The sequence below is a fragment of the Triticum urartu genome, chromosome 2A (assembly GCF_056163025.1).
Source record: "Triticum urartu cultivar PI428250 chromosome 2A, HENAU_Tu73, whole genome shotgun sequence".
In the NCBI taxonomy this organism is placed as follows: Eukaryota; Viridiplantae; Streptophyta; class Magnoliopsida; order Poales; family Poaceae; genus Triticum; species Triticum urartu.
The window spans coordinates 716,624,212-716,646,215 of record NC_141874.1 but is presented as its reverse complement, the minus strand read 5'-3'; the positions used below and the strand labels follow the sequence as shown (position 1 = coordinate 716,646,215).

Here is a 22,004-nt window from a genome sequence, read left to right as displayed (position 1 = left end):
ATTCTGAGTCTCAATCTGGATACATATTGAAAGTGGGAGCATTTAGCTAGAGTAGCTCCGTGCAGAGCATTGTTGACATAGAAATTCGCAAAATACTTACGGATCTGAATATGACAGACCCGTTGACTAAAATTATCTCACAAGCAAAAACATGATCACACCTTAGTACTCTTTGGGTGTTAATCACATAGCGATGTGAACTAGATTACTGACTCTAGTAAACCCTTTGGGTGTTGATCACATATCGATGTGAACTATGGGTGTTAATCACATGGTGATGTGAACTATTGCTGTTAAATCACATGGCGATGTGAACTAGATTATTGACTCTAGTGCAAGTGGGAGACTGAAGGAAATATGCCCTAGAGGCAATAATAAAGTTATTATTTATTTCCTTATTTCATGATAAATGTTTATTATTCATGCTAGAATTGTATTAACCGGAAACATAATACATGTGTGAATACATAGACAAACAGAGTGTCACTAGTATGCCTCTACTTGACTAGCTCATTAATCAAAGATGGTTATGTTTCCTAACCATAGACAAAGAGTTGTTATTTGATTAATGAGGTCACATCATTAGTTGAATGATCTGATTGACATGACCCATTCCATTTAGCTTAGCACCCGATCGTTGAGTATGTTGCTATTGCTTCCTTCATGACTTATACATGTTCCTATGACTATGAGATTATGCAACTCCCGTTTGCCGGAGGAACACTTTGGGTGCTACCAAACGTCACAACGTAACTGGGTGATTATAAAGGAGCATTACAGGTGTCTCCAAAGGTAGATGTTGGGTTGGCGTATTTCGAGATTAGGATTTGTCACTCCGATTGTCGGAGAGGTATCTCTGGGCCCTCTCGGTAATGCACATCACATAAGCCTTGCAAGCATTGCAACTAATGAGTTAGTTGCGAGATGATGTATTACGGAACGAGTAAAGAGACTTGCCGGTAACGAGATTGAACTAGGTATTGGATACCGACGATCGAATCTCGGGCAAGTAACATACCGATGACAAAGGGAACAACGTATGTTGTTATGCGGTCTGACCGATAAAGATCTTCGTAGAATATGTAGGAGCCAATATGGGCATCCAGGTCCCGCTATTGGTTATTGACCGGAGACGTGTCTCGGTCATGTCTACATTGTTCTCGAACCGTAGGGTCCGCACGCTTAAGGTTTCGATGACAGTTATATTATGAGTTTATGAGTTTTGATGTACCGAAGGAGTTCGGAGTCCCGGATGAGATCGGGGACATGACGAGGAGTCTCGAAATGGTCGAGACGTAAAGATCGATATATTGGACGACTATATTCGGACATCGGAAAGGTTCTGAGTGATTCGGGTATTTTTCGGAGTACCGGGTAGTTACGGGAGAAGTAATGGGCCTTGATGGGCTTTAGTGGGAAGAGGAAAAAGGCTACTGCGCCCCCCCTCCCCTCTAGTCCGAATTGGACTAGGGAAAAGGGGGCCGGCCACCTTTCCTACTCCTCCACTTCCTTCTCCCTTCCTCCCCTCTTGATGGACTCCTACTAGGACTTGGAGTCCTAGTAGGACTCCCATCCTGGCCGCACCAATGGCCTTGGCCGGCCTCCTCCTCCTCCATCCTTTATATACAGGGGCAGGGGGCACCCCATAGACATACAAGTTGATCCTTGAGATCGTTCCGTAGCCGTGTGCGGTGCCCCCTGCCACCATATTCCACCTCTATAATATCGTTGTAGTGCTTAGGCGAAGCCCTGCGTCGGTAATACATCAAGATCGTCACCACGCCGTCGTGCTGACGGAACTCCTCCCCGAAGCTTTGCTGGATCGGAGCCCAGGGATCGTCATCGAGCTGTACGTGTGCTAAGAACTCGGAGATGCCGGAGTAACGGTACTTGGATCGGTCGGATCGGGAAGAAGACGCACGACTACTTCCTCTACGTTGTGTCAACGCTTCCGTTGCGATCTACAAGGGTACGTAGATCATACTCTCCCCTCGTTGCTATGCATCACCATGATCTTGCGTGTGCGTAGGAAATTTTTGAAATTACTACGTTCCCCAACAGTGGCATCCGAGCCTAGGTTTTATGGTTTGATGTTATATGCACGAGTAGAACACAAGTGAGTTGTGGGCGATATAAGTCATACTGCCTACCAGCATGTCATACTTTGGTTCGGCGGTATTGTTGGATGAAGCGGCTCGGACCGACATTACGCGTACGCTTACGCGAGACCGGTTTCCCTGACGTGCTTTGCACAAAGGTGACTTGCGGGTGACTGTTTCTCCAACTTTAGTTGAACCAAGTATGGCTACGCCCGGTCCTTGCGAAGGTTAAAACGGAGTCAAATTGACAAACTATCATTGTGGTTTTGATGCGTAGGTGAGATTGGTTCTTGCTTAAGCCCGTATATTTTCATTAGATATAATAGCCTGCTTATGTGTATATTTTTATTAGGTATAATAGGTCAACATAATATTTGGAAAAGGATTATTGCTAGGAAATCAGCATAATATATTTTTGGAAAGTAATCATTGACCGTTGAGTGTACTAGTGCATGCAAATGAAAAATGGGGAACTACTATTTCATTGATTGCACGTCATGCACTAATAAAAATGGCTTGCCATGTTTGGGCCTAGGTGCCCAGGCACCTAGGTGCCCCAAACATTTTACCTATATATACTAAACGTAAATGTGTACATCGTTTTAAGTTTATTTTACCTATTTTGACATGATTTTGCTTGCGCAGGATGATACGTTGATTTTGACAGACCCACCTCGAGGGATCGTGTTGGCAAATGAAGTTTACTTTGAGACCAACTTGAAGATCCGGTGACATGGAGGCGCAACCAAGGATTTCAGCAAAGGCATGATATATCTCAGTAAGGCCCGCCTCCCTGTGGACAAGAAGACCATCAAGGTGGGTCTATCCAGCTGCCTGAGCCGTGTTGAAGTTGAATGTGAAAACGTTGTGAGACCCGTGGAGGCTACAATTGCAATCACTATATTGAAGGGGGCCTGCAATCTCGGGCAAGTATCAGCTTGGGCTGAAGGGAACTACAGGCAGCGTATTATTCTGTATAGCAGTGGTGATTCAGGCCGTGCTGCTGGCGGCCCTGTGGCCTTGGCACGCCATGTGGTGGCTGTCCCAGTGGATAAGAAGGTGGTGGTCAGCCTTGTCAGTCTTACCGACGAATGCAGCTATGTCGACGGTCTTACCGAGGAAGGCGAGGACGCTTTCATCACTCTGAGGCCTTCGTATCAGGGCCGTGTTTACAAGATGGGATGGGGTCAGGTGCAGGTGCAAGTCGTGTGGACTGCGGTTCCAAAGAGCAACAAATACAAGATGGATGTTGTTGGAAATGTGATGCTCTTACACTAGCATGATGGATGTTGGTGTGTAAGCTGGATCATAATCCTACTTGTAATTTAAGACTTGACATGGGAAATCTGCTGTGAAGCAAATTTGAGTGCTAACTAATTAGTGCTTGTAATTTTATTCTTATCAAGTTGGATAATGGGTTATTACTGGGAGAGGAGCAATTACAACTGGAGTTGAGTTTTCCTTTTTCCTTTCTAAAAAGCACTAGCATTGCATGCTATGCTGGTACTACTTTCATGCTATTTCAGAAAATTGAGTTTTCCTCCACATCTAGAAAAATCGAGTTATCACAGCAATAGCCCCTCTCCATTCCCCCACTCAGATAGCACAATTTGGGACAGATGTTCACCGGTTGCTCTAGATTACACAAAAACGTTTTAAAGTTTTAACTACAGGAAAATTCCACCCCAAAATATGCTCTAGATTCTCTCATGATCAAAATATGTGTTTCTGAGGAACCAATGTGTTGATTTTGAGATCCAGTGCGAGTGTCGTGATTGAATTACATCTACGAAGTAAATTTAACCACAAAAACAGGCTCAAATTGGTACCACACTTCAGTTTCATATATATCACATAAACCACATACATATTAATTCAATAGCTGTTTGTCTAGTCGAAATAACACCTTACATTTTGGATACCGTCAGAAAAAACAGCAACTTTTATCACAGCAATAGCCGCTGGTTTGCCACAACCTTAATCATATTAGATCTCTTCCTTATAGGGACAGCTGTCCAGGCAACTTTCACCTCCACTTCAGCACAGCACATCCTCCGATTGACCATTTCTTGGGAATGACCTAGAGTGAGGGCAAGGTGTTCAAGTGCATCGCCACCCACAATAAAGAGCGCCAGCTTCTGCTCCCGTGTGACAGCAACAACACGACGATTCAACGGAACAGAGCCACCGTCACCGATTACCGTCGGGCCACCCGCTGCTTCGTATAGAATGATATGATCCTTGAAGTTTCCAGGAGTCGAAGCAGCTACCTTTGAGATATTGCACGGCCCCTTCAAAACATTTATTTCAATTGTGGCTTCCACAGGCCAGTAGACCTGTGCACATAACAACTCCACCCAACTCAGCCAACTACCTAGCCCAAGAGTCATGGTCACCTTGCCTTCACAAAGATGGACCGAATCGAATTCTACCATGCCTTTGCTAAAGTCTTTGTCCGCACAACCATCACACTTGATCTTTAAATCGATCTCAAAATAAACACTGCTTCCCGGGACAAGCCCTCGACACGGATCTGTCAAAGATAACATATCATCCTGCAAAAAAAAATAAGTTGGAAATTTCGCGTTGGACACCACCAAGAGTCAAACACGAGTACGGAATAAAGACGCATACTGGCGAGCTGATGTGTTGGGGATCGTCCCTTTCACGCCGAAACAGATAGACACATCTGTAGTCCACAGAGTCCCTTGCAACAACGGTGCCAAATATGTCGACCGGAAAGCCAACATCTGATTCCCTTACCTTCAAGGAAACGACATTGACACATGATCTCACGACCGACTCACGCGTTGGCGTTTTGTTGTTAAGCGGTGGGCCACGGGAAAAGCTAGCTGTGGATAAAGGCCACGATCACAAATCAAAGCCAGCATACAGTGTTTGCATCCAATAAAGACCTTAAAGAAAAAGTACGTAATGGAACGAATAATCATCAAAATACTCACTCTCTTTATCCAAGTCAAAGAAGGCTAGGTTGAAGTCGTTGAATCGATGACGTACTAAACCATTGATCTTGGGCTCGTATCCGGTGAACTCCTGGCAACGAACTATGTGGAGAGCCTGTAAGGCCTTATCTACCAATTTTAGCTCTAGGTTCCACCAATTTGCAATGATTCCCATAGCTGCCAAAGCCTGCTCACAAACACCAAAGAGTACATGATGGTAAGATTTTGCATCCAAGCCACCAAGGAATAATAAGACTAGATAATGGTACAGTTTTGTTGTTGGTGTCAAAATGAAGACATCATCAAGTGGTATTGCATCTGAAGAGTGAAAAGACATCATAAAGGGACATACCGTGTGGCTAGCACAAGATCCACTTGAATGCTCTTCATGTAATTGCGGAGTGAAGACACCCCTGATGTTTAGTATATCACAGATCTCATGTGGCGACTTGCCCTTAATCTTATTGCCGAGAGTCTGACAGGTCAGTGCAAGCAGTCCTTCGATTTTAAGTTCGTTGGAAGCCTGTTAATAGTAATACAGTGCTTAAAGACGTGAAGAAAAAAAATATGGTGCATGCACACAGTTGCTGATTGTCATTGGAGAAGATAGAGGAAACAATAAAGGCGCAAAACACTGCTTATGTAGGGCAGTCAGCAGAAAATTGCTTTTCCGAGAATACATTCACAGACTCTTTGTGCGTCATTTGCGAACTAGGGATATTAGGCTTGGCTAGACAATCATAAACTCACTCATACGTATGAAACACAACACACATAATAATCTAATAACATGTAATGTTGGTTCTTTTTATTTACTGATGAAGGAGAAATAGATTTATGTGTAAGAACGTTTGTACCCAAACAATAGCTCCACCGGTATTTTTTGCGAAAACAATATGGAAGGCCCCTACCGAAGTTCAAAAAGGCGCTATTAATCATTGTTTTTAAGCCGTCCCTAATGTGTCGCTTAGGCGTCAGGGTGCTCCCAGGTCACAGGGCATCGGCCTTGCCTTATGCATATGCGTAAGGCGTCCGCCTAGGCACCATTCTGCCCGCCTTAGGCAAATCAGGACGCCTCAGGCAGGGCTGGGACTTCAGGCGGGAAACAGATTCTGGGCGTGAAGAAAAGAACGGGAACCAGAGTTCTTGGTGCCAACAGTTACGAGCAGGGGGAGAGACAAATCGAACTAGTTCCAGTTTTCCCCCATCCCTACCTTTGGCGGCTGGAGCTGAGCTTCTCCCTCCTCCTCCTCTCCGGCACCTCCCCCTCCCCCTCCTCTCCTGGCAGATCCTCCTCCCACTCCTCTCCTACAGCTTCACCCCTCCTCTCTGGCAGATCCTCCTCCCGCTCCTCTCCTACAGCTTCACCCCTCCTCTCCGGCAGATCCTCCTCCTCTCTAGGACAGCAGGCAGCAGCAACCAGCTTCTCTCCCTACTCTCCGGCAGATTATGCTGCTTAGAACTCTCAAAGTCATCGCCGATGCCTTGCCTTACACCTTAGCGCTTAGGCGCCCCCCAGCGCCTTGCCTCACCTTACCGCCTTAAAAACATTGCTATTAACCATGTGCACTCAGAAACGCGTGATGCACACCTAGGCAGAGTGCCTTTCTAGGTGAAGCGCGATTCGGCTGGGGAACAGCGAGAAAATGGGATCAACGGTCAGGGCGGGACATACCAAAACCTAGGCTCGTTTTAGCTCTCTGCCGCCCTTGTCCTCTTCTTGCCTCTTGGCTTGCTGCTGTTGGTAACAGTCATGGTCTTTTGCTGCTGCTGTGCATTGTGGCTGCTGGTCATGCTCCCTAGCTAGTGTGTACAGCCCGTCCCGCTGCAACGCTGGCAACGCTAGCCCGCGCGTAAGCCTGGCCCATCCGTCAGCAGCTGTAGGCTGGTCACGCGGCGTACAGGAAAACGAGCGATCAGATGTTGACCACGGTGATTAAAAGGACGCTGGCGTCGGCCAGCGAGGCACAACGAGCGAGCTGGATGAATCTGAACCAGCGATGTCGCTAGATCAGCGGGTTGCGTAGCTTGATTTATATGTTCAATGTAGCTGCAGTTCAATGAACGGGGGGGGGGGGGGGGGGGGGGGGGAGATTTGGTATTCTTATGTTTTTGTGGCTGAGAACTACTACTTCACAACCCATGTTCTGCCCGCAATGTACGCACAATTTAGGCCTAGCGTCTCCCTGAACTTTGGCCCCGACTGGGCAATTTTGGTAAAAAAATTAACAAACAAATTACTCAAGCAACAGCACTTTCAATTTGTGGGGAATCGAGATAGAATTTCTCAGATATATAAAAGGGTAATATACTTCCCTCCGTACCAAAATAAGTGTCGCTGAGATGGGACCGGAGGGAGTAGATAATTGGATTTTGTGTGACAGACAGAATCAACAACAAATTTAATTGCTGAAGCTTACCAGGATGAGATCGTATAGTGTCTCGAGGCCCGGGTCGCCGATGAACTTGGCGATGAACTTGGCGTCCCAAGCGCTGACATCGTAGCCGTCGGAGTAGGCGTGCTTCTTGCAGTACTGGAAAACCTTGGTGAGTGTTTTGCCGCCGACGTCGACGCGGATGGGCTTGCCGTCGTAGCAGACGGTGTCGCCATCGATGACCCAGGATTGGCTCGCCTCCAGGTCCGACACCACGAAATTCATGCCGTCCTCGCTCTGGACTAGGAACGTCTTCGTCGCCCCCTCCTCCGCCGCCATCTTTTTTTCTCCCCCCTGCGCCGCCGCCGCCGCCGCCGACTTCTTTCTCCCCACCCCGAGCGAGCGAGCGAACGATCGATTCGCCGTGGACCTATAAATAAATATATCGGGCTGGGCTGTGGACAAGGCCTCCGATTCCAGCTCCGAGACCGACCCACCCACAAGGAGGATTTCCTCAGCAAATATTTTCTTTAGGCCAATCGCACGACACTTCTTGTATCCCACAATATGTGGTTTTTGTTGAATATATAAAACTTGGCTTTGCCCTAAAAAAGCAAATATTTACAGGCATGAATATTTTTGTTACAGGCATTAACAACTACCTCTCACAAAAAAAGGCATTAACAACTAAACAACAACACTAGGCCCGATTTAAAAAAAAAATCAAAACGCAAAAAATATTTTTTATAAAAAAATAATGTTTTTCAAACGCGAGCCATTTTCATATTTTCTGGAAAAATAAAATAAAAGCTCAAACATTTTTCAAAATCCCAAACTGATTTTGAATCTATGAACTTTCTTTGAAAATTCTGAACAAAAAATAAAAAACAATAACAGTTTTTGATACTACAAACTAAATTTGTAAACGCGAGAATTTTTTGGATTTTGTAAATTTTCTGAACAAATTAAAAACAACAGCATATGTTGAAATTCCAAAAAAAATATTTAAAATATTACAATATTTCTAAAAAGGAAAATTAAACTTTAAAAGTAAATTAAATAAATAAAATTATTATTTTTTAAAAGAGAAGCAAAACAGTGAAAAATGAAGAAGAAAAATGGGAAAACCAAATAAAATAAAACAAGCATAAACGAAACAGTTCAGGAACCAAAACCAAAACGAGCATACAAGTTTAAACGGGTCGGCTCAACTGATAGCTAGCTTCACTGGTTCTCTGCGAGCGTTCGGCATTTTGATGCTTATCACATGGAACATAACTCACGACAGATTATCCAAAAGTAAAATGAGCATAGAGGTCAGCAGTGATTAGTCCTGGCCATGGGCAGCCCGGCCCGAAAAAGCCCGACCCGGTCTGACCCGATGCCACTCCCGGGCCAGGCCCGTGCCCATCGTTTTCACGTTTTCCTAAAGGACGGGACGGGCCGGCCCGAAGCCCGACAGGCTTTTACGTGTTTGGGCCGGGCTCGAGCCCAGAAAACAGGCCCGACAGCCGGGCCTGGGTTTTTTGTGTCGGGCTTGGTTAGGCCCGGCCCGAGGTATGGCCAGGTATAGCAGTGATGCTCGATAGCAACAAAGGATTTAGTAGACCAGTTTGCCCTTCTGCAAAAAGACTACGTCTGGTTGGAAGGCCTTGTGAAGTTGTGATTGAACACACAAGATAAACTCTCTCTGTCCTATTCTCCTCGACAATTGATTCGCCGACCAGTGTCGATTGTTGACATCAGATTTTGGCACGACCTATAAGGCAAATAAGATGACCTCGAGTAAAAGGGTTTTCAGCATGAAAAATTTCACGTCGCCGAGTGGAACAATTTTGATGTTTCGCTTATCATCATCCGACCTTATCTTAGGGACCGAAATTATACTCCGAGTGGCAAATTTAGTGTTCCAAGTGCTTTTCGGTCGATTAAGCCTTCAAGACGACCTCGGATGAAGGAGCGGTCAATATGGATTGTCTTCGTCTCGTCGAGGCAATCGATTTTCATATATAAATCATCTCAATCCTAATTTATATGCAAAAAAATTGAAAGAACAAAATTTGGTATTGTGAACAATTTCTTCTTGAACAAAATTTGAGAACATGGACAATTTTCAAAAATCCCCGAACACCTTTTCTGGAAAACACGAATGTATTTATTTTTATTTTTATTTTAATAATCAAGTTTCAATAAAAATATAATTTGCACCATTTAAAAATGTTCATGCATTTCAAAATAATGTTTTGTGATGTTTCAAAAGTAATAATATACAATGGACCAAAACCGTAACATGCAAGTAAATGTTCGTGATAATTTTTTAAAAGAAACTTCACGTATTTAAACAAGACATGTCATTTTCTAGGAAAAAATTATGCAATGTAAATAAAATGTTCGTATAATTTTTTTGAAAAGTTTCATACCATTTAGAAAAATGATTAGTGGGAAATTGAAAAATGTTTGGCATGTATTACAAAAAGTGCTCGGGCTTGTGTTCGAAAAAATATTCATCATGTATTTAAAAAATGTTCAATTTGTGGTAAAAAAATGTTTCCCATATATACAAAAAATTATACGATGTGTATTACAAAAGCGAACATGTATTTGCAAAAAAAAAATACAACTATATAGGGGTACTAGGTTGGGAACGAGTTGCATGGCGAGAGTGGACATGCAATTATGTCAGGCATTAGTTGCATGTTTGGCTTCGACATGCAACTGAGTCAGATGGGTTTACATGTTGGGTTTGGACATGGAACTAGGGGTCAGGGCAAGTTGTGTGTTGAAAGAAAGCACAAGCCTATTTGTGTGACAAAGGATGGGCTTGCAACTGGGCAACTACGAGATGAGTTGCGAGTTGAGGATGGACATACATCTGGGATAACTACAAATCATGAGGCCAGTTGCGAGTCAAGAGTGAAGTTGTGAAAGTGCGTTATATCGACTAGAGGGGGGTGAATAGGCGATTTTTACGAATTCTTCACTAAGGAATTTCAGGGTGAGGAAATTCCTAAGCGAAGAACTACTTGCAACGGAATAAGTACTCAGATGCTAACATAACAGAACAGAAGCATGGTCATCGTGATGAAATGAAAGCAAGCACATAGTACAGAAAGCGTAAACACAGGATAAAGCAGGATGAAGACAAACAGACTGAAGAAATTGAACTGAGGAAATTGAGAAAGTATTCAGTCAAAGTCTTCAAACAGATATGAACAAGCACACAACACAATAATGAGGAAATGAAAGACTTGAGGAAATAGAACCAGTTGGCTTGGTGAAGACAATGATTTGGTAGACCAGTTCCAACTGTTGTGACAGTTGTACGTCTGGTTGGAGCGGCTAGGTATTTAAACCTGAGGACACACGGCCCCGGACACACAGTCATCATCGTATTGTCCTTGAGCTAAGGTCACACAGACCTCTCCCAATCACTCGTGGTAAGACTTCAGGTTACTTCCAAACCTTCACAAACTCGGTCACTCGGCGATCCACAATTTCCTCTTGGATGCTCTAGACCATGACGTCTAACCGTCTGGAAGATGCACAGTCTTCAAAGGTAACAAGCGTCGGATCCACGCAGGATCAATCTCTTCAGTGATGCTCAATCACTTTGGGTTTGTGGGTGTTTGGGTTTGGGTTTTCCTCACTTGATGATTTTCGCTCAAAGTCCTCAGAGGATGGGATGCTCTCAAATGACAAGTGTCAGTTTCTCTCGGAGCAACCAACCGGCTAGTGGTTGTAGGGGGCGGCTATTTATAGCCTAGGGAGCAGCCATTACTTGTAGGCAATTTGGGACAGCTGGGTAGATATTTTGGGACAGCTGGCGCGTAGCACAACAACGGTCGGAAATTTGAGGCTCAAATTCCCCTCAGGGCTATCATGTTCCTCACTTGTAGGCAATCCGCACTGGCGAATTCCTAACTCCTCAGTCAGAACAAATTCCTCAGAGACCAGAAGAGCTTCGTCTCTGTCATTGAAGAAATTGACTGAACTGTATGAGATTTCCAATGGCTTCACTCGAAGGGTTTGGGTCAGACTTCGTAAACCGGGTCTTCACCATCGCCCAGGCCTCCCTAGCGCCTTGTCGGCAGGCCGATATCTTCCACAACCGGAAGCGCCGGCGAGCTCCCTTAAGCTGCTCCGCAAGCTCTCCAAGGCCCTCGGGCATGGAGTGGGAAGGCCATAAGGCTTGGGCAACGCCTCGCATCGCCTGCCGAACTCGCTTGTGCAGTTGCAAGAGATCGGGAAGAAGGTCACCGTAGAACCGGGCATCTCCTCTGCAGGACAACCTGTTAGCATATCTACAGACATTACTCTGTTAGTTGACTTCCTCGCCGAACTCTTTTTTATCAAAGTTCGTTTAAGCACTTACTAAATATGCCGCGTCAAAGCCGCTGATTCTCCTTAGTGGAGTCCGACAGCTGGCCACGAACATCTTTTAGTTCAACGTCCAACTTGGTGTAGGCATCCTGAAGATTATTCTTCTCCTGCCTCACCTTTGTCAGCATACTCTCACCGGCCTTTAGCCGGCGTAAGAGTTGTTGCCTCTCCGGATCGAGTCCGGCGCCATCTGCAATATGATTTGTCAGATTTGCACCCACGCCGCAAAATACTAATCTTTCGAAGTGTATCTTACCAGAGGGGGTCTCTTTGGGCTCCCCTGCCGCGGCTAGTGCGGCCTCCAGTTGGGCTTTGCACTCTTCCAGCTCCTGGGACAGTACGGTATTCTTCTCTGTAAGAACCTGCATAACAAATGATCCTTAAATCAGTTACTCTAACTGTTTCAAGTCTCGGGGGCTACTGGTATATATATATTTGGCCAAAATTTTCTTACCCATATGTCTTTTACATACTGCTCCGTGGCTCTGGCTAAACCATTTTGAGCGGCACAGAGGTACGCATCTCCCGAATTGAAGGCATCTAAGGCCTCTTGGGAGAAACAAGCGTCGCGAAGTGCTGTCCGGCGACGCCTGTGGTTCATGGCACTCTCCACCTCAGAATTTGTGGCAGACAGCCTGTCCGCATCCTCTGTCGAAGGAGCGCCTGGTGCGCGCCTTGTGCTCGCCTCCGCTTCCGGGCCAGGCGTTGGAGCCTGGATGGTGGAGGCGCGATTGGCAACCTCTCCGGATGTAGTCCGGCGAGGTCTCTTCGTCCTGAAGATGGCACGAACGTTAATCTGCCCTGAAGGAATAACACCAGAGAAAAAGTGGGTACGCTATACCTTTGCGCCGACATCTCAGTCCGGACCACATTCCTTTTTACCCCACGGGGCCCTGCGGCCCCTCGTTGGCTAGCTGCCGCAGGTTCGGCCTCCCGCCTCGGAAATCTCCCCTGCAAAACATGGTTGTCATCAGAAAAACTGAAATACGTGAGAATGGAATCCTTCTCAAGGGGATGAGGCTCCGGTCTCTGTCACCTGGGAGGCCGGGATTAACCCTGGGTAATCGGCCGTAATGGCTACCAAAGTATTGTCCTTGCTTAGCTGATGGAACACCCCGTCAATAAGCTCCACCGATATGTCCGGATCCTCTTCGGAGTCCGGATCGAGGAACCGTTCTGGATCCTCGGGCTGTGGAGGACGGCTGTTTATATCCTTTACCTCCTGACGCAGTTCCTGCGTTGAAGTCGTTAGACTACATGTTTAATCATGGGAATATAAAGCGAACGGGCAAGCACAATTGTCCACTTACCCAACTTGGAGGGTTGTACATAGTAAATCCGCCCTACGGGTTGACGCGGAGGAATTCCTCCTCTTCTCCCTTGTACAAAGAGGATAAGATCTTTACTAGAGCGGCAGCTGAGGCTGGCCCCTTACGACCGTAACGGGTGGCGTCATCCTCCCCGTTAAAATCCCACATGGGGTGGCCCCTATATTGAAGTGGCTGCACCCCCCGCATAACGCATGCGGCCATGACTCCAATCATGGTTAGTCCGGAATGAGCCAATAGTCTTATCCGGCCCATCAGGTAAAGGACGTCTCTGTCGCTTTCTCTCTGAGAGCTCCGCGGACGCCAGCTCAAGCGTTTCCTTAATGGAGCACTGTTGAACCCAGGGAGACCGACCCGGATAGGGTCCGGTAGCGGGACATCATCTATATAAAACCATTCCGAAGGCCAGTCCTCGGACGCCTTCTTTGGGGTTCCGGATAGGTATCCGGTCCCGGCGATGCGCCACACTTCGGCTCCGCCCACTTGATATATAGACCCCTCTTGAGAACGGGGCACCAGGCAGAATATCCTCTTCCACAGTGCGAAATGAGCCTCGACACCCATGAATAGCTCGCAAAGGGCAATGAAGCCCGCGATATGTAATATAGAGGCGGGCGTGAGATTGTGCAGCTAGAGGCCGTAGAACTCCAGAAGCCCACGGAGAAATGGATGAATTGGAAATCCCAGTCCCCTTATTAGATAAGGGACGAGGCACACCCGCTCTCCTTTAGAGGGATTGCGGGTGCTCTCCGCTTGTTTTCCGCCATTGTAGGTGGCGAGTCTGGCTCGGACCGGGACCATATAAGCCTGAGGGAGAAATCCCTTGGCCTGACGCGACACTAACTCGCTGTGCGGGATGGAGCAACTCTCCCAGTCTCCGGGTTTAGGACTGGAAGGGCGAGAGGAGGAGCTGCGACGGCTGGCCATATTGGAATGGACCTTTGCTGGAGGCGCTCTGATGATTACTCGCGGAGAGGAGAAGGTGTGGTTTGGATCTGAATCCCCATCCCGTTAAATAGGCGGCTCATTTATGCGGCTAGGGGTGTGGATGTAAAAACGCCTCGGCTTTTCGCATTCGTTTGACACGTGGAAGACGGCCATTATTGGGCGCGGAAGCCAAGGAGCACTACATTACAAAAATCGGACATTATTCCTACAGGTACACAGAATTTGGAGAAGAACCCGCCTTGCAATGCCGAAGACAATCTGCACACCGGACTCGTCGTCATTGAAGCCTGGTTCGGGGGCTACTGAGGGAGTCCTGGATTAGGGGGTGTTCGGATAGCCGAACAATACCTTCAGCCGGACTCCTGGACTATGAAGATACAAGATTGAAGACTTCGTCCCGTGTCCGGATGGGACTTTCCTTGGCGTGGAAGGCAAGCTTGGCGATGCGGATATTCAAGATCTCCTACCATTGTAACCGACTCTGTGTAACCCTAACCCTATCCGGGGTCTATATAAACCGGAGGGTTCTAGTCCGTAGGATGACTCCATCATACAACAATCATACCATAGGCTAGCTTCTAGGGTTTAGCCTCCTTGATCTCGTGGTAGATCTACTCTTGTACTACCCATATCATCAATATTAATCAAGCAGGAGTAGGGTTTTACCTCCATCGAGAGGGCCCAAACCTGGGTAAAAACATCGTGTCCCTTGTCTCCTGTTACCATTCGGCCTAGACGCACAGTTCGGGACCCCCTACCCGAGATCCGCCGGTTTTGACACCGACACTCTATCTCTACAAAATCGTCGAAACTGTGGACATGCGGTTTGATGAAACCAATGGTTCACAAAGAGAGCTCCTCCCAAGTACACTAGACTAAGCTCCACCTAGCGAATCTATCAAGCTAATGGGAACTGGTGAAATCATGCCTTCTGAAGCACAGCCTGAAGAGGAACTTATCATTTCTGCACCTAACCAACCTGAAGACAATGCTCAGCCTGAAGACAATCCTCCCAATGTTGATGATGATCAGCATGAGAAAAATCTTCGTCCAGTTCATCCTCGTGTTGCAAATGAAGTACAAATTGAGAAGATAATTGATAGCATCAATGCACTTGGTCCACTTACTCGCTCAAGAGCAACACAGTTAGCAAATTTCTGTGGGCACTTTGCCTTTGTGTCAATAACAGAACCCAAGAAAGTTGCTGAAGCCTTTATGGAACCTGAATGGATTCAAGCTATGCAAGAAGAGCTTCAACAGTTCAAACTGAACAATGTTTGGGAACTTGTCAAGCGTCCTGACCCTCGCAAGCATAACATTATAGGCACAAAATGGATATATCGAAACAAGCAAGATGAGCATGGTCAAGTCGTCAGAAACAAAGCATGTCTCGTCGCTCAAGGATATATTCAAGTTGAAGGGATTGACTTCGATGAAACATTTGCTCCTGTGGCTAGGCTTGAAGCTATTCGCATACTGCTAGCCTAGGCTAACCATCACAACATCTTGCTATATCAAATGGATGTGAAGAGTGCATTTCTTAACGGCAAGATTGAAGAAGAAGTATACGTCGCACAACCTCCTGGCTTTGAAGATCCAAAACATCCTGATATGGTGTACAAGCTAAACAAAGCATTGTATGGCCTCAAACAAGCTCCTCGCGCTTGGTATGATACGATCAAAGACTTCTTGAAGAGCAAAGGCTTCAAACCTGGATCCTTCGATCCCACACTCTTCAGGAAAACATATGATGGTGAACTGTTTGTGTGCCAAATCTATGTGGACGATATTATCTTCGGCTGCACCAATTAGAAATACAGTGATGAGTTTGGATACATGATGCAAGAGCAATATCAGATGTCCATGATGGGTGAGCTGAAGTTCTTCCTTGGTCTTCAAATTCTTCAGCAAAGGAATGGCATCTTCATATCTCAAGAAAAATACCTCAAAGATTGCCTGAAGAAGTTTGGGATGCAAGATTGCAAAGGCTACACGACGCCAATGCCAGCCAAACACCATCTCGGTCCCGACGACAATGGTAAAGAGTTCGATCAAAATGTATACCGCTCCATGATTGGTTCTTTACTTTACCTATGTGCATCTAGGCCAGATATTATGCTTAGTGTTTGCATGTGTGCTCGATTCCAAGCGGCACCAAAGGAATCGCATCACTTAGCTGTGAAGCGAATTCTTCGATATTTGGCTTACACCCCAACACTAGGATTATGGTATCCAAAGGGCTCAAAATTTGATCTGGTTGGATTCTCGGATGCTGATTATGCTGGTGACAAGGTGGATCGCAAGTCTACATCAGGCACATGTCACTTTCTAGGACGATCACTTGTCTGTTGGTCTTCAAAGAAGCAGAACTGTGTATCACTCTCCACTGCTGAATCTGAATACATTGCTGCTGGATCTTGCTGCGCTCAGCTTCTATGGATGAAGCAAACTCTCAAGGACTATGGCATCAATCTGAAACAAGTACCTCTCTTCTGTGACAACGAAAGCGCCATCAAGATTGCCAACAACCCAGTCCAACACTCGAAGACAAAGCACATTGAAATTCGTCATCACTTTCTCAGAGATCATCTCATGAAGAAAGATATTGATATCATTCATGTCAACACTGAAGAGAAACTGGCAGATATCTTCACAAATCCCTTGGATGAGAAAAGGTTTTGCAAGTTACGGTGTGAGCTAAATATCTTGGAATCTTCAAATGTCCTGTGATCAGGCACACATCCTAACACTTATGCATGTTGATGACTTAGATGTGCAACACACGAAGTAAAGTATGTCTTCAATCAATGAAGACTTACATTCTAAGTGTGAATACGTTAATGTCGAATTTGACTTCGGAGCGCCACGATAATTGTGCGCCGTGTCTGGGTCTAATACTTCCTATACGGTGGGTAACGCCACCACCAAAATTTTCCGTTTGAAGTGTTTCACTCATGGCGTTACATTTGATATGTCTTCACATTTGGTTTATCTTCAATCTCAACTTGTCTTCATGATTATCTTCACTATGTTGATTTGATTGTTTTCTGATATATACTAGTTTTCTGTCCTCTACAGCATCCACTTATAGCTATGTCTTCCTTGTTGAATCTTTTGAACTAAGTGAATGTGATCGGACCCTAATCTCTCTATGCTTCCTATCTCAAACTCTATCCGTCCAAATCATATGCATTCTATTGAAACTGTCGAATGTCTTCTCTGCGTCCTTGTCAGCAGAAGATACAGAGACAAATGTTAAGTCTGTTTTAAATGATTCATCCTTAATGCTTGAAATCCGGAGAAGCCGGAACGACCATCCGACAAACCTGGCGGGCGTGGGAACGTGGGACAACTCCAAGTATGTTGCATGCTTGCCACGTGTTCCTCAAATGTGAACCGCCAGGGGCACCTGCGGAATTGCGCTGTGCCGCACACTTCCTTATAAATACATGTCCCCTGCGGTTAAGAAAACCTTCTTCCACCTCTCCACCTCGTCAAAACCCTAGCACCACCGCTAGCTCTCGACGACGCCTGCAATGAAGCGCTTAGCTGCCGCGACTTCTCCGCCGTCGTCCTCACGCCGGCCGCGGACATCGTCCTCTCCGCCGCCGCCGTAGGTGTCCTCCGTCGCCATGTTAGGGCACGGTGGATTGAACTGCTCGGTCTCCTACTCTTCCCATCTAGCAGTTCTTCGCGTGGTAAATACAACTCTATTTTTACCGTCTTTTTGATCCTCAAAGATTCATCCTGTTTACCAAAATAGGTTTCTGCCTATACAATGTTAGATCTATCCTGTCTGCATCTCATACTGCCTAGTATATTCACTTAAGCTTCACATCTAGTTAGATTCCTCACTTGTACCTATTCGCGGATTCGTACAAATCTGGAACCAACTCTCAACATATAAGTGAATGTCTTCGCATCATGAGGTCAATGTCTTCAAACTGATTTATCTTCAAAATCTTCTGAGAATGCATATGACCTCTTCCCCTTCCCTCGCATCTCTAATGCTGTCACACGTACATGTCCGTGGGAGAATCCCTTGGATCTCATAGTCTGCATTCGTTTGCAGAATTCTTACAGCATCACATTAACTCTCCCGAAGCCAGTTCCTGTTTGTCCAGCAAGCGAAAGCCTTTGAAGCCTTTGAACGTGTTGAAGCCATTCAGTTTGAAGTTCATGGCTGCAGAGAAATCAGTAAGGAAGGGTGGCAGACAACGTCGTGGGGGAACATCAAGAGATATGCCTGATGACCTCTCAGAGCTTTACAAGACAGATCCAGAAGAGGATTACAATCAGCGCAAGACCCGAATCCAATGGATTCGAAGATATTGGGCCGAACTGTGGTTTAAATACAAGTTCGTGACCCAGGAATGCGCTGAGAAGAATGCTATCAAGAGTCCTTGGGGTGATATTCTCTTTCGAAGCCTTCCACCCAAGAACAGAGCTGAAGCTATTGCCCAGGGTTTCTATCCCTGTATGGTCCGTGGACCACAGCCTGATAATGCCGACCCTTCATCACTGCTCTGGTGTCGTGACGATAATCTCTTCAAGCGCAACTTCCAGCACGCAAAGGCATCGGCCAAGGAAAACAAGAAGTCATTGGGATTAGACTTCAACCCTGGTCCCTCTGCTCCTCGTGCTGACGGCAAACATGATGCAGAACCCAATGTCATTGGACCCTTCTACAACCTTGATGGCCTCATCACCCACATCTCTGTTCAAGGTGCCAAAGTGGATCATTCTGATGATGAAGCTGACACGGATGAAGCCCCTGCTCCTACTCCAAAGCCGCAGAAGCAAAAAAAGGCTAAAGCTTCAAGGTCAGCTGCTCCTCCAAAAGCTTCACGTGCGAAGCCACTGGCTACTGCACCTCCTGAAGACAGTGTGCAGTATAAAGATCTATCACGTATCTCCAAGAAAATGGAGAAGAAAATCAAAAACGTCAAGAATACTGATCAGACCTTGACCCCTGCTGCCATTCTGCGAGATGAACACATTGATTTTTCTAGTGATGAAGACCTTGCAGATGATGCTCTTGAGCAACTGATCAAGAGCAAGGAAGAAGCAGAAATCTTCAATGATTTGCCTCTCTTTGATGTGGCAATCATCCATAACTTCATTGATGAGTGGTTTGACACTCCCAACCTCAGCTTTGAAGATCTGCAACTTCCCATTGGTCTCAGCGTCTCTTTCAATGGTGCCATTGCTTCTGAGCTAGCTCTAGCTCAGCGCATAGTTGAACTGAAGCACAAAATTGACTATGAGAAAGCTCAGTTCAAGAAGCACATGGCAAAGCTCAGCATGCAAGATGTCGAGAACTTCAAGGTTATGCTGCACGAGCTCAAAGAAGCCTTTCTCAAGAAGCGTGAAGAAGCTAAAGGTTCTCGTGAGCGCATGAAGAGTCTGGCTGACAAGTGTGTGCAAGCCTACAATGAGGCTGAAAAGCACAAGGCTCTTGGTCGTCCTAGCATCGACCCCAGAATGGCTGCAAAGAAGAAGAAGCCATCAACTGACCAATCTGCTCCTTCAAGGCAGGAAGAACCTCGCATAGTCTTCCCAAGCAGCATGACTGGCTCGAAGACAAAGGTCAGGTCAACCGCTTCAGAACTGAAGAAGACGAGGACTGCCGAGGCTGAAGCCAGAAAGAGGAAAAATCCTGAAGCCTCAGATGTCGCTCCCTCCAAGAAGAAGCGCAAAACCAAGAAGGATCGGGCTGCTCCCACAGAGCCCCTAGTTGTTGAACCTATCTCAGTTGCTCGTCCTGACTCTTCGCATCAAGAACGACGGATGATAGTTCATGAGCCTGCTTCCACAGAGACTCCTGAAGCCACTAGTAGAAAAAGGGCCTTTAGTCCCGGTTCATAAGGGCCTTTAGTCCCGGTTCTGAAACCGGGACTAAAATGTCGGTACTACTGCCTCTCCCTTTAGTCCCGGTTCAATCCAGAACCAGGACTAAAGGGCGCGGCCACGTGGAGCTCCACCTTTAGTTCCGGTTGGTAACAGCAACCGGGACTAAAGGAAATTTTATGATTTTTTTTGAAATTTTTTTGAATTTTTTTTATTTTCAAATTTCTGAATTATTTTAACCTCTAGTCAGTAATCACCACCCCTCATCACTTCTCAATTTATCCTCTAATCACCCCTCATCATTCCAAATCATCTAACTTCCCGAACGGTCACCCATCCTCCCACTCCCCCAGCCTGAGCACGCTTAACTTCCGGGTTCTATTCTCCCTCGTTCCAAGTCTGCACTTGTTGTTTTCCTGACAATACTAAGATGTCAATCCTATTAACCTTCAGGAATTTTGCTTGAGCATGAAGTGACACATTTCATAGTTTTATTTTGAAACTATTGTTTTAAAAAACAATAATTATTTAGTAACACTCATATTTCTTGAATAATTAGTTTGACCATTGTTTGACCACAGTTTGACCATAGTTTGACCAGATTTGACCAAAATTGAAATAACTGAAATAATTATTTAGTAACACTAATATTCTAGAATAATTAGTTTGACCATTGTTTGACCACAGTTTGCCCACTGTTTGAATTTTTTTCGATTTTTTTCACTCTAGATCTTAAAAGCCCCGTAACTTTTTTTATATTAGGTTTTTGAGGATTTTGAAAATGTTTAACGGGGTTCCCCCGGTTAAATTTGGATGTAACTTTTCAAGTAGATGATTTTTTAGATAAAAAACTTTTTCATCCGAGTTAGTATGCAAAAGTTATGCCCATTTTTACAAATTTCAGAGAGATTTTGCAAATAAAGTCAAAATTCACATTTGCAAATTTTCCCAACAACTAGACCACATATCACATGGGAAACTTATTTTCTTTTATTTTTTTGACATTTCCATCATTTTCTTTTATTTTTTTTAAAACTGAAAAGGCGATCCACGGGGGGGGGGGGGGGTATAGTTTGAAAATGGGACCTTTAGTACCGGTTCGTGGCACGAACCGGGACTAAAGGTCTCATCCCCATTAGTCCCGGTTCGTGCCTCAAACCGGGACTAAAGGTCTAATCTTTAGTCCCAGTTTGTGGCACGAACCGGGACCAATGGTTGTGGGCCAGGAGCGAGGCCCATTGGTCCCGGTTCATCCCACCAACCGGGACCAAAAGGTCTAGATGAACCGGGACCAATGGCCCACGCGGCCCGGCCGGCCCCCTGGGCTCACGAACCGGGACCAATGCCCCCATTGGTCCCAGTTCTGGACTGAACCGGGACTAATGGGGTTACCCGGCCTGGACCAAAGCCCCCTTTTCTACTAGTGAGCTGAAGACATTCCAGCAGTTGACCCCACCGCTGCTGAAGACATTGGCCACCATGACAATGTTGAAGATGATGTAGTTCTTCCTCAGATCGAGCACAACTTGGAATCATCGCCTGTTCTCACGAATAGCGAACTCATCAGCATTGGTCGTCCTCTGACGCCAATTGCTCAGGATGCATCATGGGCTGATCACCCACAACAACAAGACACCCCAAGTACTCACCAACAACAATAAGCTACCCCACTTGTGCAAGAAGAAGATGATGACATTGAGGCCCAACCAACTCCATCTCCACAGGCGTCGCCAGGATTACGCAGGCTTCGCAAAGGACCAAGGCCTCAAGTCCCTCTTTCGAGCGTTCCAGAAGGAGAAGTGCCCCACCAATCTGTTGCACGACAAGTGTTCCTAGAAGCCACTCCGACTGTGAATGTATCCGAGTCTGAAGCCAAAGGTGCTGAAGACAATCCGGCTGCATCAGCCGATGAAAAACAAGAAGAAGATCGAGTCCCTACTCCCCCAATCTCTGAAGAAGCTGTTCCTGAAGTGAACGTGTCAGTGCCCTACCCTCCAGCTCATCAAGTGGAGGTTGAGAATCTTGAGGCTGCCACCACTAACACCAATGAAGCCAATGACG

General features: G+C 46.0%; 2 protein-coding genes across 3 annotated transcripts; one reads left to right on the top strand and one right to left on the bottom strand.

Moving 5' to 3' along the window:
* The first annotated feature begins 2,864 nt into the window (after nucleotides 1-2,864).
* Nucleotides 2,865-3,377, top strand: LOC147987078 (uncharacterized). The gene has a single exon (XM_087542268.1). It carries the CDS (start codon nucleotides 2,865-2,867, stop codon nucleotides 3,375-3,377), a length of 513 nt encoding a protein of 170 aa, XP_087398394.1.
* Nucleotides 3,378-3,916: 539 nt separating this feature from the next.
* On the bottom strand, nucleotides 3,917-7,824 carry LOC125526709 (uncharacterized). 2 transcript variants are annotated; one of them, XM_048697537.2, is made up of 5 exons: nucleotides 7,483-7,824; nucleotides 5,415-5,585; nucleotides 5,063-5,249; nucleotides 4,734-4,951; nucleotides 3,917-4,654 (listed from the first exon to the last, which is right to left on the bottom strand). In XM_048697537.2, exons 1-5 carry the CDS (start codon nucleotides 7,774-7,776, stop codon nucleotides 4,046-4,048), a joined length of 1,479 nt encoding a protein of 492 aa, XP_048553494.1. In that variant the 5' UTR covers nucleotides 7,777-7,824; the 3' UTR covers nucleotides 3,917-4,045. The 2 variants fall into 2 exon arrangements, with proteins under 2 accessions (XP_048553494.1, XP_087396369.1); XM_087540243.1 differs by having other exon boundaries at nucleotides 4,863-4,951.
* Nucleotides 7,825-22,004: the final 14,180 nt, after the last annotated feature.

What these genes read in the sequence shown, in the direction of transcription:
- LOC125526709 (XM_048697537.2), bottom strand. Translation starts at nt 7,776, where the DNA reads ATGGCGGCGGAGGAGGGGGCGACGAAGACGTTCCTAGTCCAGAGCGAG. An exon ending in GATCTTGTGCTAGCCACACG is followed by an intron (nt 5,250 to 5,414) that starts GTATGTCCCTTT and finishes GTTTGTGAGCAG; the next exon opens with GCTTTGGCAGCTATGGGAAT. An exon ending in CTTTGACTTGGATAAAGAGA is followed by an intron (nt 4,952 to 5,062) that starts GTGAGTATTTTG and finishes CTTTATCCACAG; the next exon opens with CTAGCTTTTCCCGTGGCCCA.
- LOC147987078 (XM_087542268.1), top strand. Translation starts at nt 2,865, where the DNA reads ATGATATATCTCAGTAAGGCCCGCCTCCCTGTGGACAAGAAGACCATC.